A 16,313-nucleotide genomic window follows, 5' to 3' on the forward strand; every position below is an offset into this window, starting at 1 on the left:
TACTCAGTAACCGAGGCAGCTTTTCCTGAAATGTAGCATTTCAAATACTGTAATCACCTTTTAATCACTTGTCACTCCCTGTCATGACAATGGTGTTATTGCATTGATTGGGAAATGCTGGACTGGTGAATGGCACTGAGATTCTTAGCAAAAACATGGACCCTTCGTTATTTCTAAATAACTACACTGGCCAAGGAAGCAAAACAAGTAAAGTTTCTCCTTCAGTCTCTGGATACTTTTGCAATAGCTGGAAAGACAGAGCTTGTAAATATCTAGGGAAATTATAACTGGGGAATATTGGCCTAGATATCTTCTGCATAATGACAAAGGGGATAGTAGAAATATATAATGTGGTTACTCTCATGTACTAATAGCTGATTCATTGTGCTCAAGTGACTTGCCTGTAGTCACAGTTCTACAGTAGCCAAACCACGGTTAGAACCTGGGGCTGTGACCAGTCGCTCTGGGATTTTATTTCTATTCCAGACTCCTATGTATATGTAGATACTTCTTCTTGTCTACTTGGAAAGTACAGAAAAGCAGAAAGAAGAGTAAGCATCACAGCCCCAGGTGTCAGAGGTCTCAGTAGAGTTTTGCCTTACTCACAGTCTTTTTCTATGCATTGTATTTACACAATTGAGATCAAGCTGAATATATTAAATGTTAAATATTGTTCATTCTGATTTTAAGATAAAACAAGGTGTTTATTGCAGTTTGTTTGTTAAACATATGTTACTAGCATAATTTACATGAAGTATTCTCACGGAGTTTATTAATATTTACAAGTATTTTTTAAATGACTCAGCTCACTCTTGATAAATGTTAAAGATGCAGAAAACTGTTACTCTAGACCTGAGGAATTGAAAATGCCGTATGTTGCTCTTTGTACGTCTACTTTAGTGTTCGGGGGCTTGGGGGTGTGCAATATTCTTGGCTCATTTTTTTTCTTTGCAACCTTGTAAAACTTGGGGTTCAGTGTATGGGCTTGGGAGGGAGAGTCAGTTTTCAAGCTCTCTGAAGTAATATGCAACATCATATATGCATGTGCATTATTCTGTGGACAAGGTCAGATTCTCAGATGGGTCCATACCCCCAAAAAGGTTAAGGTTTACTGGTATGCATAGACTGTGTAGTGGTGGGATCAGGGCTTTCAGGGTATCCATCCCCAGAATAATGTACATTACACCCATTAAGTAATTCCTTATTCTCCACCCACCTCCCACTCCTTCACCCTTCAGAATCCCTATTGTGTATCAGGACAGTATTTCTTAAAATACTACACTAAAACTAAAACATTATATAATTTAACATATTACATGTTATATAATTAACATGTTAACATATTATATTAACTAAATATTTCTTGAGGTGTACTTGTTCAAGCGATGTGTATTTCTTTTCTTTTTTTTTTTTTTTTTTTTTTTTTGAGACGGAGTCTTGGTCTGTTACCCAGGCTGGAGTGAAGTGGCCGGATCTCGACTCACTGCAAGCTCCGCTTCCTGGGTTTACGCCATTCTACTGCCTCAGCCTCCCGAGTAGCTGGGACTGCAGGCGCCCGCCGCCTCGCCCGGCTAGTTTTTTGTAATTTTTAGTAGAGACAGGGTTTCACCGTGTTAGCCAAGATGGTCTCGATCTCCTGACCTCGTGATCCGCCCATCTCGGCCTCCCAAAGTTCTGGGATTACAGGCTTGAGCCACCGTGCCCGGCCACCAAGCGATGTGTATTTCTGTGCCTCACATCTGGAGATCCTGATTTTGATCTTGGATGGAGCCAAAGAATTTCCTTTTTAATAAGAATATCCAGTGAGTTTTTTGCGTTCTTAGTTATTTGAGACCCCTCTAATTATACATGGAGTGTTTTCATTAGAAAATGGGAGAGGAGTCATAATTTTCATTAGATTTGCAAAAGGCTGTATAACAGAAAAATCTAGAGAAACACTGGTATAAGACAAAACCACTTACTGGTTGGTTACCTTAAGGCTTCAATACAGGAATCCCCTCAGACTATTCTTTCTTTACCTCTTTTATCTCCACACTGCACTGCTTTCCTCCCTCACCTTCTCATTGTTTCTCTTCCACCAAAACCTTTTCATTTTGCCTAAGAAAGCCCCAGTGTCATGAAAGAAACCACTCTACATTTTTAAGATACTCACTTTTTTTTTTTTTTTTTGAGACAGAGTCTCGCTGTGTCGCCCAGGCTGGAGTGCAGTGATGCAATCTCTGCTCACAGCAACCTCCACCTCCCAAGTTCAAGCAATTCTCGTGCCTCAGCCTCCCGAGTAGCTGGGACTACAGGTGTGCGCCACCACGCCTGGCTGATTGTTTTGTATTTTTTAGTAGGGACGGAGTTTCACCATGTCAGCCAGGCTGGTCTCGAACTCCTGACCTCAGGTGCTCTGCCTGCCTCAACCTTCCAAAGTGCTGGGATGACAGGTGTGAACCACCAGGCCCAGCCAAGATATTTATGTGTTTTCTTGATTTAACTAAACCCTGGTCTCCTCCTTGAGTTAGTACATTAATCTGACAATATAAGTTTCAGTATACCCATATCTATTTAATTATTTAATATTTGTATCTCTGATATTCTTTACATTCATGATAACTTTGCTTTGTATATTAATATTCTTGTTTTTCTTTTTTTTTTTTTTTTTTTTTTGAGACAGAGTCTCGCTCTGTCGCCCAGGCTGGAGTGCAGTGGCGCAATCTCGGCTCACTGCAAGCTCTGCCTCCCGGGTTCACGCCATTCTCCTGCCTCAGCCTCCTGAGTAGCTGGGACTACAGGCGCCCGCCTCCGCGCCCGGCTAATTTTTTGTATTTTTAGTAGAAACGGGGTTTCACCGTGGTCTCGATCTCCTGACCTAGTGATCCGCCCGCCTCGGCCTCCCAAAGTGCTGGGATTACAGGTGTGAGCCACCGCGCCCGGCATTATTCTTGTTTTTCAAAGAATAATGGTTAAGTACTTCAAATACCTTTTCAGATGAGCTTCTGATTGTTAGACACTGTAAGGTTAGATTGAGTTCTGCTATGTTTATTGAGCAAAGCTACTGAACCTTATGAGAAGCAAGGTGCACATTCAGGGAAGGAGCAGATTCCACATGTTTAAGCATAACAAAGGCCCTAGCTGCAGGACCATATAATTGCTTATAACACTTTTTGCACAAGGTAGAGTTTCTCAAAAACTCAATACTTACTATGTCACTGGCCTTTTATTCATGAGGCTAATATTACCATCCTAGAAGAATTTATATTAACAATCTGTACTGTTTGATATCCTACATCAGGCACTCCTGGTTCTTGAACCAAACTCAGCCTCAGCAAGGCCATACATACCATTAGCCAAAGGTAGAAAAGCAGTGCCCAAGCATCCCTGGAAAAGATCTCTGTCACCCTGTTCCTCCATAGTATAAAACTTTTTTTAGGTATATACTTTTTTCAGCATAGAAAGACTACAGCTTAATGCTTTGTGCACTGAATTTCATGTCTCTTCTATTATTATTATTATTATTATACCTGTTTCCTTTTTATTTAAGTTTGCCTGATATAGAAAGGATAAAGATCTATTTGAATATCAGATTGGGAGGGGGTAAGTCAAGACTTCCAATATCATTTAAATTTTAAAGTTGTAGTGTTCTCTTTACACGAAACAGATCTCTGAAAATATTCAGAAATTGGCTCTTCGTGGGAAAGGCAAGAAAAGGAGATTCTTAGAATATGTAATTGTTAGATGAGTGACTAATTATGGCAAAGAAAGATTGAAGTATTATTTTGTTGTACTTCACACAGCATGTTGATTCAGTGGAAAAGGTATGGGCTTTGGAATTAGATTGATTTGGAGTCATGTATTTGCATGGCCTTGGGTAGTTTAATTTTTCTAGACTCAGTTTCCTCATCTATGGAATGGGAATATTATTCCTATTAGGTTGATGTGAAAATAACTTGAGAAAATATTTTAAAACCTCCTTGTACAATGGCTAGCCTGTTAGTTGTGACTATAGTTAACAGTGCTAAAATCTTGAGCTCTACAGGAGCAAGGGTCTTTGTCCTTCACTGATCTTAAGGGTTACTCTTGTGCTTCCTTAGGGAGGCCATGCTCACTTCTGTGTCAGGATTCCAACTTGGTAAGTCTGAAATTCCCCAGGCAGGATTGGTTTTCATGGCTTATTTCTCTTCCTTAGATATGTCTCTGCAAGACTCCACTCTTTCCAGAGAGGGGAAGCCAGAGGCAGAGATTATGGCTGCTGTGTTTTTTTCAGTTGGACCTCTGGTAAGTTGGGATTCCCTGTTTTTGACCTACTCTCTTGGTTTGAGAGCATGTTTACTTTTCCCGAAGGCTTGTGACTTCTCTACTTCCCCAACACCGCTTCTGAGAACTCAACTAAATAGACCCATGAAAATTGAGTTCACAGTAGAGGCAGTAAACTATGGGAGGATTCACTATACTTACTTAACCAAATATCAGGACACATGATCTTTCAGAAAATATCTGAGCTGTCATTAGTTATGACAGGCATCTTTAATTTTGATATTAAATTTGTATTGTTCCCAGGAAATTTCAGTTATTTATGGGACAGCAGAGTGGAATATTTTTCAATTGGAAAATTTTATTTAGGAAATTTTTGGGGAAAATATATGTACACAAACACATACCCCAGCCCTGATTTATAGGAGCCATTCTCCTTGTGCCACTGTCAGTGATTTCTACCCATTAAGAAGTGATCAGATTTAATAGATTATATTGAGAGAATATGTTTAAGACAGTGCTTGGCTGTAGGGAATTTACAGTTTCATTGAGGTAAAATGTACAAAAGTAATAATTACATTATTTAGGTGAATAATAGTTGCTTATCAGTATGATAAAGATGATGAGTACTATGAAAAGAAAGAAATGGGACGATAGTGTGGGCTAAACTGGTCATAGAAAGTTCATGAAGATAGCTAGATTTAAGCTGGTATTGAATTACAAATGGGATTTTAATTGTCATAAAGTATTTGTGAAGATAGTTCAGGTGAGAAAGGGGTTTAAGGGCAAGGCTTCAGAGGCAGAGAACAGGGGGTGAGCTTGTGATTCAAGCTGGAAAGTTGTGACAGATAGGGCTGGAAATTAGATACTTGAGATGAATCTTTTAATGTTTCCCTGAAGGCATTGAAATGTGTATGTGTGTTTGAGTGTCCTTGGGATTAGTATTAATGTGATAAAAGCTGTGCTTTAGCAGTGACTTTTTAATATAGATTCCGAAGAAAGAGAATACCAACAAAAATAATTTGTTACAGTAATGATCTGTAATAACCTGTGATTCTGGTCTTTTATTCTTTGTGGCCAGAACATGTGACATGTAAATAGTCCTTGAAAAAGATAAATAACCTTTTTATCTTTTGATTACCCTTTATCTTTTATCTACCCTTGAAAAGATAAATAAAACCAAATGTTGCCCTTGATCACTGGGTACAACCGTATTTGTCTAGTCATGTATCACTGGATCAACCCGTCTCTATCAGAGATTGAAGATTCACATCATCATTAATTTTCTGGAATCTGAATATTTGTGCATTTTTAGGCAAGAAGTTGTTGAGGGAGAGTTAGTCTGAGATTTTTTCATAATGATCTTTAAATATGTAGTTTTATTATCCATAATTTTTTAAAATGGCACAAAATCTGAAATGGATAACTATTACTAGAAGATAAAGTAAAATATCATTTCATTTATAAAATCAGGCCTTCATGGGCTGGGTGTGGTGGCTCATGCCTTAGCACTTTGGGAGGCTGAGGTCAGCAGAGTATCTGAGCCCAGGAGTTCAAGACCAGCCTGGGCAACATGGCGAAACTCTGTCTCTACAAAAAAGAGTACAAAAAGTTAGCCTGCATGGTGGTGCGTTCCTGTAGTCCCAGCTACTCAGGGGGCTGAGACAGGAGAATCACTTGAACCTGGGAGACAGAGGTTGCAGTGAGCCAAGATGGCCCCACTGCACTCCAGCCTGGGCAGTGATAGAGTGAGACTCTGTCTCAAAAATAAATAAATAAATAAATAAGGCCCTCATGGAGATACAGTTTCTAAGTTTTGGAAGGAAACAATGTTATGAGAGGTTGCTGAAATATTTCCTGAGTGACTGCTGAGCCATATCCCCCCACGAAACACTATAATGATTTTTCAATTGTAGAAAACAGATAGTAGGTTTTGAATATTATTCTTGAGCAAGATAAATACTTTCTGAGAAATAGATTTCATCCCAATATGAAAAAGCAGACTTACGTAGTGTCTGAAGGCCCTTTATTGTAAGTTTATTTTTGTTTCGATAGGTTCTTTGTTAAAAGCAGTTATATCTTTGTCAATCTTACATGTGTTTGTCATTGTCCCAAACAAAGTGAAAGATTATGATTGCATGTTACAATGGGACTTTGATTTCAGCCCTAAGTTAAACAGTAGACGAGATCATCCCATATACACTGCATCCACAGTGGATTGGTGGTGCTCGTTGAGGCTCTGCTCTAGGTCATAGGCAGCCTATCACTGAGTGATCTTATCCTGTATCCTTTCAGAGCCCTGAAATTACCCAGCCAGATGAAGATCTTCACCTTCATGCAGAAGAAACAAAATTGGTAAAGGTAATACCTACCGTTGTACATATAATGAATACAGAGGAAATGCCTATTTTACTACCTCTGATTCTCAATGTTACCAGTTAATTGCGAGTTCACAATGATTATTTGATTGGTATGGTAGCCCCAGGGCTGGTGGCATCAATTTAACAGATTTCTCTCAGAGGTGGCAGCCCTAATCTAGCCAGACAGTCACATCATGATTACTAATGGTAAAATATTCTATCATCACATAGTCTGATGCTTGTGCTGCATCGTAAGACCCAATGCTGTGCCATTAAAAAGTACCAAGAGTACATCAACATGGTGGAAATAGTGTTAAGGTGAGTTTAAATTGGTTTAGATATTTTATTTCATTTTATTGATTAAGGCTTTCTTATTTGTGAATACTGCATCCACTTGATTTTTCCAGAAAAAGTAAAAATCAGAAATTTGTTGTGATGAGAAAAATATCCAAAACTTAGAAATAAATAAAAGATAAATGTAGGCCATTTCAGAGTCATATTAGACCACTGTATTAACAAGCCTGTCTAAGGGTTATCTGACATAGCAGGGGAGGGTTATGTTGTTTGACTTACCATTTACTATTAATTAATATTTAGATCCTAAAAGATATTAACTTGTACAAGATTGAAACGTTGCAATTATTTTTGCTAGGATAAAAGATAATCCCCAAAGCTATGGTATTACTGTCCTGTAGGACATTAATCAGGTTTGTGTCTAATTTTGCAGTCTTATTCCAGCATTCTTTTTTCCACTATCTGTATATCGGTTTCTTGCATCTCCTTTAAACTTGTCTTGTCTAGCTGCTGATCCCTCATTAATGACTTAAGTAAATCTTTGACAAGTATTCACTATGCTTTTAGAAGAATTATGTTTTTAAATTTTTTAAGATTATCCTTTGAAGGTTGGTTTTATTCCAGAGATGTTTTATGTAAAATGTGGTTTTTACTTTTGCTTCTATGAGAAAATACATTCTGAGATTCAGTTTTATACATAATATTTTTGAAATGATTTTTCAATTTTTTTAACATATGATAACTTAGATTCTTAAAAACTTAAGGTAGAAATATTCATAGTTTTAGACTTTGAACCATGGACCTTAGGAAAATGCCATACTTTTTGGCATGGTGTACAATTCGTATGGTTTGTTTTTGTTCTGACAGGGAGTCCCTGGTAGAAGATTAACTCCGTCTGGCTCTTCCCTAAATTCTGCATCCTTTTTTTTTATACATACTGAACATAGCTTAGTTTAATTTTACTTTGAATAGAACCAATGATTTGATGATAACTATCAATAAGTTATTAATTTAATTTAATTGGTTTTTTATTTGCTTGATTTTCTTATAACTATTATTGACATTTTCTTTTTTTTTTTTTTCCTTGAGATGAAGTCTCACTCTGTCACCCAGGCTGGAGTGCAGTGGCACAATCTCGGCTCACTGCAACCTTTGCCTCCCAGGTATAAGCAATTCTCCTGCCTCAGCCTCCCAAGTAGCCGGGATTACAGGCACCTACTACCACACCCAGCTACTTTTTGTATTTTCAGTAGAGATGGGGTTTCACCGTGTTGGCCAGGCTGGTCTTGAACTCCTGACCTCAGGTGACCTGCCTGCCTCAGCCTCCCAAAGTGCTGGGTTACAGACATGAGCCACTGTGCCCGGCTGACATTTTCAATTAGTGGTTTGTTTGTTTGTTTGTTTGTAGCATAGTCCTTTAAAAGAAGAACTTTCAATGCTAAATGTCTTTTATTTTACAGGTACATGTTTTTTAGTGCAAACGTCTAACAAAGAAACTATAGAAGATTGATGAAGAACTCTTATTGCATGATTGTTATAATCTGACCCAAAAGGAACACATCAAGACAAAGAGTCTTGATATTTTCTGACATATGTAAGATTAAGACACTTACATGCTAGTGAAGTCACAAACTAAAACCAGTGAGGTCATGGACAGTGAGTATCATAGTGCCAGTGTGCATGTTGTAACTTTTGGTGAACAACTTAATTTCCCAACAACAAACAACTAGATAAGCATAACCTCAAGATGAACAGGAGATAATAAGAAGCCTTTAAAAACCTCCCAGTAGCTGGGACTAGGCACCCACCTCTATGTCCGGCTAATTTTTGTATTTTTAGTATAGACGGAGTTTCACCATGTTGGCCAAGCTGGTCTTCCAACTCCTGACCTCGAGTGATCCGCCCACCTCAGCCTCCCAAAATGCTGGGATTACGAGCATGAGCCATGGCACCTGACTGGGTTATCATATAATCTTGATGAAGGAGGGAATTCTGATGAAATTTCAGTGAGATCAGTGATGTGATAGACTTAAAGCAAAATAGGCTCTGTATAAAAGAGTCAATGCCATGTCCAGACTGCATAATGGACCTGGGATCCTATTTCCTTGGAAAATACAAAGTTAAATGTAAAATTACATATTCAGAAACCCCTCATGTGAAAGTCTGCATCTGAGTTGCAGATAACTGCTTCTCATCATCAAAGTCACTTTCGTTCTTTCTGATGTGATTTCAGACTACACAATTTCTGACAGCCTATGACTTTAAAAGACGAGGTGTCATAATGAGTAAGAAAGCAGTAGTTGCTCAAAACGGGTAATTATGACATTTTACAGCTGCAGAATGACCTTAGAAGAAATATTGTTTGCTGTTAACTTTTCAATGGGTTTTATCTGTGTCTATTCTAGCTTGAGGTGTGGAAGGGCAGAATTTTGCTTTCTCAGTATAAGCTAATTTTTACTTTCTCGAACTCCATCAAAAAGAAACTTTTACATCAGTCTGGCTTAATGTTATTTTCTCAGTGTCTTTGAGGTAAAGAATATGAGGCTTATGATTTCTGGTTTCCATTGTATGCATCAGTGTATTATCTTAGAATCAACAATTTCCGGGTATTATGTATTAGGTTTCCAATTTTGTCTAAATTATGAATAGAGTTGGTCTGGGATGGTGCAATTGAAATAAATGGGTACTCTTTTAGCTCCCTAGGAACTTTTTGCAATAAAAATAAAACTTTAGTTATAGTAATAGTTTCTTCAGTTTAACAAAGTTCAGTTTCTGAATAAAGGATACTTAAGTGAATTTACTTTCACCAAGATCAGAATGCCCTCAACATTCTTAGAAGTTGTTTTAGTCTGTTTGTTGCCATATAAAGGAATACCCAAGGGTGGGTAATTTATAAAGAAAAGGGTTTATTTGGCTCACAGTTCTGCAGTTTGTATAAGAAGCATACTGTCAGTATCTGCATCTTGTGAGGGCCTCAGGCTGCTTGCATTCACAGTGAAAAGGAAAGAGCGCCAGTGTGTGTAGAGACCACATAGCAAGAGTGGGAGAGAGAAGGGGCCATGCTCTTTTTCTTGTTTTTCTGAGACGGAGTCTCGCTTTGTCACCCAGGCTGAAGTGCAGTGGTGCGATCTTGGCTCACTGCAAGCTCCACCTCCTGGGTTCACGCCATTCTCCTGCCTCAGCCTCCCGAGTAGCTGGGACTACAGGTGCCCACCACCACAGCCGGCTAATTTTTTTGTATTTTTAGTAGAAACAGGGTTTCACTGTGTTAGCCAGGATGGTCTTGATCTCCTGACCTCGTGATCTGCCCACCTCAGCCTCCCAAAGTGCTGGGATTACAGACGTGAGCCACTGTGCCCGGCCCATGCTCTTTTTAACAGCCAGCTCTCATGGGAACTATTAATCATAGAGGGAGAACTCACTCATTACCGTGAGGATGGCACCAAGCCATTCATGAGGGACCCAGGCCTATGACACAGACACCTCCCATTAGGCCCCATCTCCAACATAGGGATCAGTTTTGAACATGAGGTTTTGGGGGGAACGCATCAAAACTATTGCAGCAGTTTTATGTTTCAAAGCTTAATTCACACTTCCACATTCCACAATCAATATTTCATTCGTTCTTCATGCCACACAAACCTCTGATTTTTTATAATTATTTATTTACCTGATTTTCCCCTGGGAGAGAAGAAAAAGATTGTCTTTCTGGCAGTATTTTTTTTTTCCTGTGCACCATTTAATAAGAAAAGAGAGGAATGTACATTTTCTGGGATATTCTGGACTTCAATAAAACACCTATGATAGTCACTACAACCCTATCAAACTAAGCAGATAGCATTTAGAACACTGAATAGAAACTTTCTCTCTCTTTGAAAGGAGGCACGGAGCCTCAATGTTGTTCTTTTAAAAATACACAGTGCCAATTGGTAGGTGCTGGAAATGGAGCCTAGCAATGGAGCCACTCCAGGCATATATACTCCTTTGTGAGGGGAAGGTGCAGTGAACCTGGTTTAGCACATTCACCATCCCACCCAAGAGCCAATGGGAGCAGCCCTTCTGTACGACCAGTAAGGTCAGTAGCACAAGACCAGGCCCCCAAAGGGTGCTTGGCATTGCTCTATTCTGAGGCCCTACAAGAGGTAACCCATACCTGTCAATTCTCTGTGAATTTCCACTTCCATCTCATAAGTGAATTATTTTTTTAAAAGAGTAGCAGAAATAACTCCCCATGGCATCCTTTTCAAATACTGGTGGGTCAGTGGAGTTGGCATCTGTACAGAGGGCCCTTACTATTATTTGGGGAACACGGCAGCAGGGAAAGATCTGATTCAACACTTGCGTTATCCAGACCGCTGTACTTCAGGGCACTCTTGATCCTGAAGCTCTTTTCTTTCTTTCTTTTTTTGTTTTCTTTATTATACTTTAAGTTCTAGGGTACATGTGCACAACGTGCAGGTTTGTTACATATGTATACATGTGCCATGTTGGTGTGCTGCATCCATTAACTCGTCGTTTACATTAGTTATATCTCCTAATGCCATCCCTACCCCGCCCCGCCTCCCCCAACTCCACGACAGGCCCCAGTGTGTGATGTTCCCCACCCTGGGTCCATGTGTTTTCATTGTTCAGTTCCCACCCATGAGTGAGAACATGCGGTTTTTGTTTTTGTTTTTGTTTTTTTGTCCTTGCGATAGTTTGCTGAGAATGATGGTTTCCAGCTTCATCCATGTCCCTACAAAGGACATGAACTCATCCTTTTTTATGGCTGCATAGTATTCCATGGTTATATGTGCCACGTTTTCTTAATCCAGTCTATCATCGATGGACATTTGGGTTGGTTCCAAGTCTTTACTATTGTGAATAGTGCTGCAATAAACATACGTGTGCATGTGTCTTTATAGCAGCATGATTTATAATCCTTTGGGTATATACCCAGTCATGGGATGGCTGGGTCAAATGGTATTTCTAGTTCTAGATGCTTGAGGAATCGCCACACAGTCTTCCACAATGGTTGAACTAGTGTACAGTCCCACCAACAGTGTAAAAGTGTTCCTGTTTTTCCACATCCTCCCCAACACCTGTTGTTTCCTGACTTTTTAATGATTGCCATTCTAACTGGTGCGAGATGGTTTTGATTGTGGTTTTGATTTGCATTTCTCTAATGGCCAGTGATGATGAGCATTTTTTCATGTGTCTGTTTGCTGCATAAATGTCTTCTTTTGAGAAGTGTCTGTTTATATCCTTTGCCCACTTTTTGATGGGGTGGTTTGTTTTTTGGGGTTTTTGTTTGTTTGTTTTTTTGAGACAGAGTCTCGCTTTGTTGCCCAGGCTGCAGTGTGGTGGCGCGATCTCAGCTTACTGCAAGCTCCGCCTCCCGGGTTCACGCCATTCTCCAGTCTCAGCCTCCCGAGTAGCTGGGAGTACAGGCGCCCGCCACTACACCTGGCTAAATTGTTTGTATTTTTAGTAGAGACGGAGTTTCACCGTGTTAGCCAGGATGGTCTCGATCTCCTGACCTCATGATCCGCCCGCCTTGGCCTCCCAAACTGCTGGGATTACAGGTGTGAGCCATCGTGCCTGGCTGTTTGCTTTTTTCTTGTAAGTTTGTTTGAGTTCTTTGTAGATTCTGGATATTAGCCCTTTGTCAGATAAATAGATTGCAAAAATTTTCTCCCATTCTGTAGGTTGTCTATTCACTCTGATGGTAGTTTCTTTTGCTGTGCAGAAGCTCTTTAGTTTAATTAGATCCCAATTGTCTATTTTGGCTTTTGTTGCCATTGCTTTGGTGTTTGAGACATGAAGTCCTTGCCCATGCCTGTGTCCTGAATGATATTGCCTAGATTTTCTTCTAGGGTTTTTATGGTTTTAGGTCTAACATTTAAGTCTTTAATCCATCTTGAATTAATTTTTGTATAAGGTGTAAGGAAGGGAGCCAGTTTCAGCTTTCTACATATGGCTAGCCAGTTTTCCCAGCACCATTTATTAAATAGGGAATCCTTTCCCCATTTTTTGTCAGGTTTGTAAAATATCAGATGGCTGTAGATGTGTGCTATTATTTCCGAGGGCTCTGTTGTGTTCCATTGGTCTATATATCTGTTTTGGTACCAGTACCGTGCTGTTTTGGTTACTGTAGCCTTGTAGTATAGTTTGAAGTCAGGTAGCGTGATGCCTCCAGCTTTGTTCTTTTTGCTTAGGATTGTCTTGGCAATGCGGGCTCTTTTTTGGTTCCATATGAACTTTAAAGTAGTTTTTTCCAATTCTGTGAAGAAAGTCATTGGTAGCTTATCGGGGATGGCATTGAATCTACAAATTACCTTGGGCAGTATGGCCATTTTCACGATACTGGTTCTTCTATGCATGAGCATGGAATGTTCTTCCGTTTGTTTGTGGCCTCTTTTATTTCATTGAGCAGTGGTTTGTAGTTCTCCTTGAAGAGGTCCTTCACATCCCTTGTAAGTTGGATTCCTAGGTATTTTATTCCTTTGAAGCAATTGTGAATGGGAATGCACTCATTATTTGGCTCTCTGTTTGTCTGTTATTGGTGTATAAGAATGCTTGTGATTTTTGCACATTGATTTTGTATCCTGAGACTGCTGAAGCTGCTTATCAGCTTAAGGAGATTTTGGGCTGAGATGATGGGGTTTTCTAAATATACAATCATGTAATCTGCAAACAGGGACAATTTGACTTCCTCTTTTCCTAACTGAATACCCTTTATTTCTTTCTCCTGCCTGATTGCCCTGGCCAGAACTTCCAACACTATGTTGAATAGGAGTGGTGAGAGAGGGCATCCTTGTCTTGTGCCAGTTTTCAAAGGGAGTGCTTCTAGTTTTTGCCCATTCAGTATGATATTGGCTGTGGGTTTGTCATAAATAGGTCTTATTATTTTGAGATATGTCCCATCAATACCTAATTTATTGAGAGTTTTTAGCATGAAGGGCTGTTGAATTTTGTCAGAGGCCTTTTCTGCATCTATTGAGACAATCATGTGGTCATGTGGTTTTTGTCTTTGATTCTGTTTATATGATGGATTATGTGTGTTGATTTGCATATGTTGAACCAGCCTTGCATCCCAGGGATGAAGCCCACTTGATCATGGTGGATAAGCTTTTTGATGTGCCGCTGGATTCGGTTTGCCAGTATTTTATTGAGGATTTTTGCATCGATGTTCATCAGGGATATTGGTCTAAAATTCTCTTTTTTTGTTGTGTCTCTGCCAGGCTTTAGTATCAGGATGATGTTGGCCTCATAAAATGACTTAGGGAGGATTCCCTCTTTTTCTATTGATTGGAATAGTTTCAGAAGGGATGGTACCAGCTCCTCCATGTACCTCTGGTAGAATTCAGCTGTGAATCTGTCTGGTCCCGGACTTTTTTTGGTTGGTAGGCTATTATTGCCTCAATTTTAGAGCCTATTATTGGTCTATTCAGGGATTCAACTTCTTCCTGGTTTAGTCTTGGGAGAGTGTGTATGTCCAGGAATTTATCCATTTATTCTCGATTTTCTAGTTTATTTGCATAGAGGTGTTTATAGTATTCTCTGATGGCAGTTTGTATTTCTGTGGGATCGGTGGTGATATCCCCTCTATCAGTTTTTATTGCATCTATTTGATTCTCCTCTCTTTTCTTCTTTATTAATCTTGCTAGCAGTCTGTCAATTTTGTTGATCTTTTCAAAAAACCAGCTCCTGGATTCATTGATCTTTTGAGGGTTTTTTGTATTTCTATCTTCCAGTTCTGCTCTGATCTTCGTCATTTCTTGCCTTCTGCTGGCTTTTTAATGTGTTTGCTCTTGCTTCTCTAGTTGTTTTAATTGTGATGTTAGGGTGTCAATTTTAGATCTTTCCTGCTTTCTCTTGTGGGTATATCATGCTATACATTTCCCTCTACACACTGTTTTAAATGTGTCCCAGAGATTCTGGTATGTTGTGTCTTTGTTCTCATTGGTTTCAAAGAACGTCTTTATTTCTGCCTTCATTTCGTTATGTACCCAGTAGTCATTCAGGAGCAGATTGTTCAGTTTCCGTGTAGTTGAGGGGTTTTGAGTGAGTTTCTTAATCCTGCATTCTAGTTTGATTGCACTGTGGTCTGAGAGACAGTTTGTTATAATTTCTGTTCTTTTACATTTGCTGAGGAGTTCTTTACTTCCAACCATGTGGTCAATTTTGGAATAAGTGCGATGTGGTGCTAAGAAGAATGTATATTCTGTTGATTTGGGGTGGAGAGTTCTGTAGATGTCTATTAGGTCTGCTTGGTACAGAGCCAAGTTCAACTCCTGAATATCCTTTTTAACTTTCTGTCTCATTGATCTGTCTAATGTTGACAGTGGGGTGTTAAAGTCTCCCATTGTTATTGTGTGGGAGTCTAAGTCTCTTTGTAGGTCTCTAAGGACTTGCTTTATGAATCTGGGTGCTCCTGTATTGGGTGCATATATATTTAGGATAGTCAGCTCTTCTTATTGAATTGATCCCTTTACCATTATGTAATGGCCTTCTTTGTCTCTTTTGATCTTTGTTGGTTTAAAGTCTGTTTTATCAGAAACTAGGATTGCAACCTCCGCCTTTTTTTGTTTTCCATTTGCTTGGTAGATCTTCCTCCATCCCTTTATTTTGAGCCTATGTATGTCTCTGCACGTGAGATGGGTCTCCTGAATACAGCACACTGATGAAGCTTGACTCTTTATCCAGTTTGCCAGTCTGTGTCTTTTAATTGGAGCATTTAGCCCATTTACATTTAAGGTTAATATTGTTATGTGTGAATTTGATCCTGTCATTATGATGTTAGTTGGTTATTTTGCTCGTCAGTTGATGCAGTTTCTTCCTAGCATCGATGGTCTTTACAGTTTGGCATGTTTTTCAGTGGCTGGTACCGGTTGTTCCTTTCCATGTTTAGTGCTTCCTTCAGGAGCTCTTGTAGAGCAGGCCTGGTGCTGACAAAATCTTTCAGCATTTGCTTGTCTGTAATGGATTTTATTTCTCTTTCACTTACTGAAGCTTAGTTTGGCTGGATATGAAATTCTTGGTTGAAAAGTCTTTTCTTTAAGAATGTCGAATATTGGCCCCCACTCTCTTCTGGCTTGTAGAGTTTCTGCCGAGAGATCCGCTGTTAATCTGATGGGCTTCCCTTTGTGGGTAACCCGACCTTTCTCTCTGACTGCCCTTAACGTTTTTTAGTTCATTTCAACTTTGGTGAATCTGACAATTATGTGTCTTGGAGTTGCTCTTCTCGAGGAGTATCTTTGTGACGTTCTCTGTATTTCCTGAATTTGAATGTTGGCCTTCCTTGCTAGGTTGGGGAAGTTCTCCTAGATAATATCCTGCAGAGTGTTTTCCAATTTGGTTCCATTATCCCCGTTACTTTCAAGTACACCAATCGGACGTAGATTTGATCTTTTCACATAGTCCCATATTTCTTAGAGG

General features: G+C 39.4%; 1 protein-coding gene across 3 annotated transcripts in view; it reads left to right on the plus strand.

The window, feature by feature from the left end:
• Window positions 1-16,313, plus strand: part of LOC102136801 (uncharacterized) — a 64,099-nt gene that overhangs the window by 14,968 nt on the left and 32,818 nt on the right. For 2 of the 3 annotated variants that reach the window (XM_045375312.3, XM_065532812.1), the window contains exons 2-3: window positions 4,175-4,263; window positions 6,535-6,600. In XM_045375312.3, the coding sequence (XP_045231247.2) occupies window positions 4,175-4,263; window positions 6,535-6,600 (155 nt within the window). The remainder of the gene's footprint in view (window positions 1-4,174; window positions 4,264-6,534; window positions 6,601-16,313) is intronic. The other variant, XM_065532811.2, reaches the window with a different exon arrangement.

The sequence above is a fragment of the Macaca fascicularis genome, chromosome 16 (assembly GCF_037993035.2).
Source record: "Macaca fascicularis isolate 582-1 chromosome 16, T2T-MFA8v1.1".
In the NCBI taxonomy this organism is placed as follows: domain Eukaryota; kingdom Metazoa; phylum Chordata; class Mammalia; order Primates; family Cercopithecidae; genus Macaca; species Macaca fascicularis.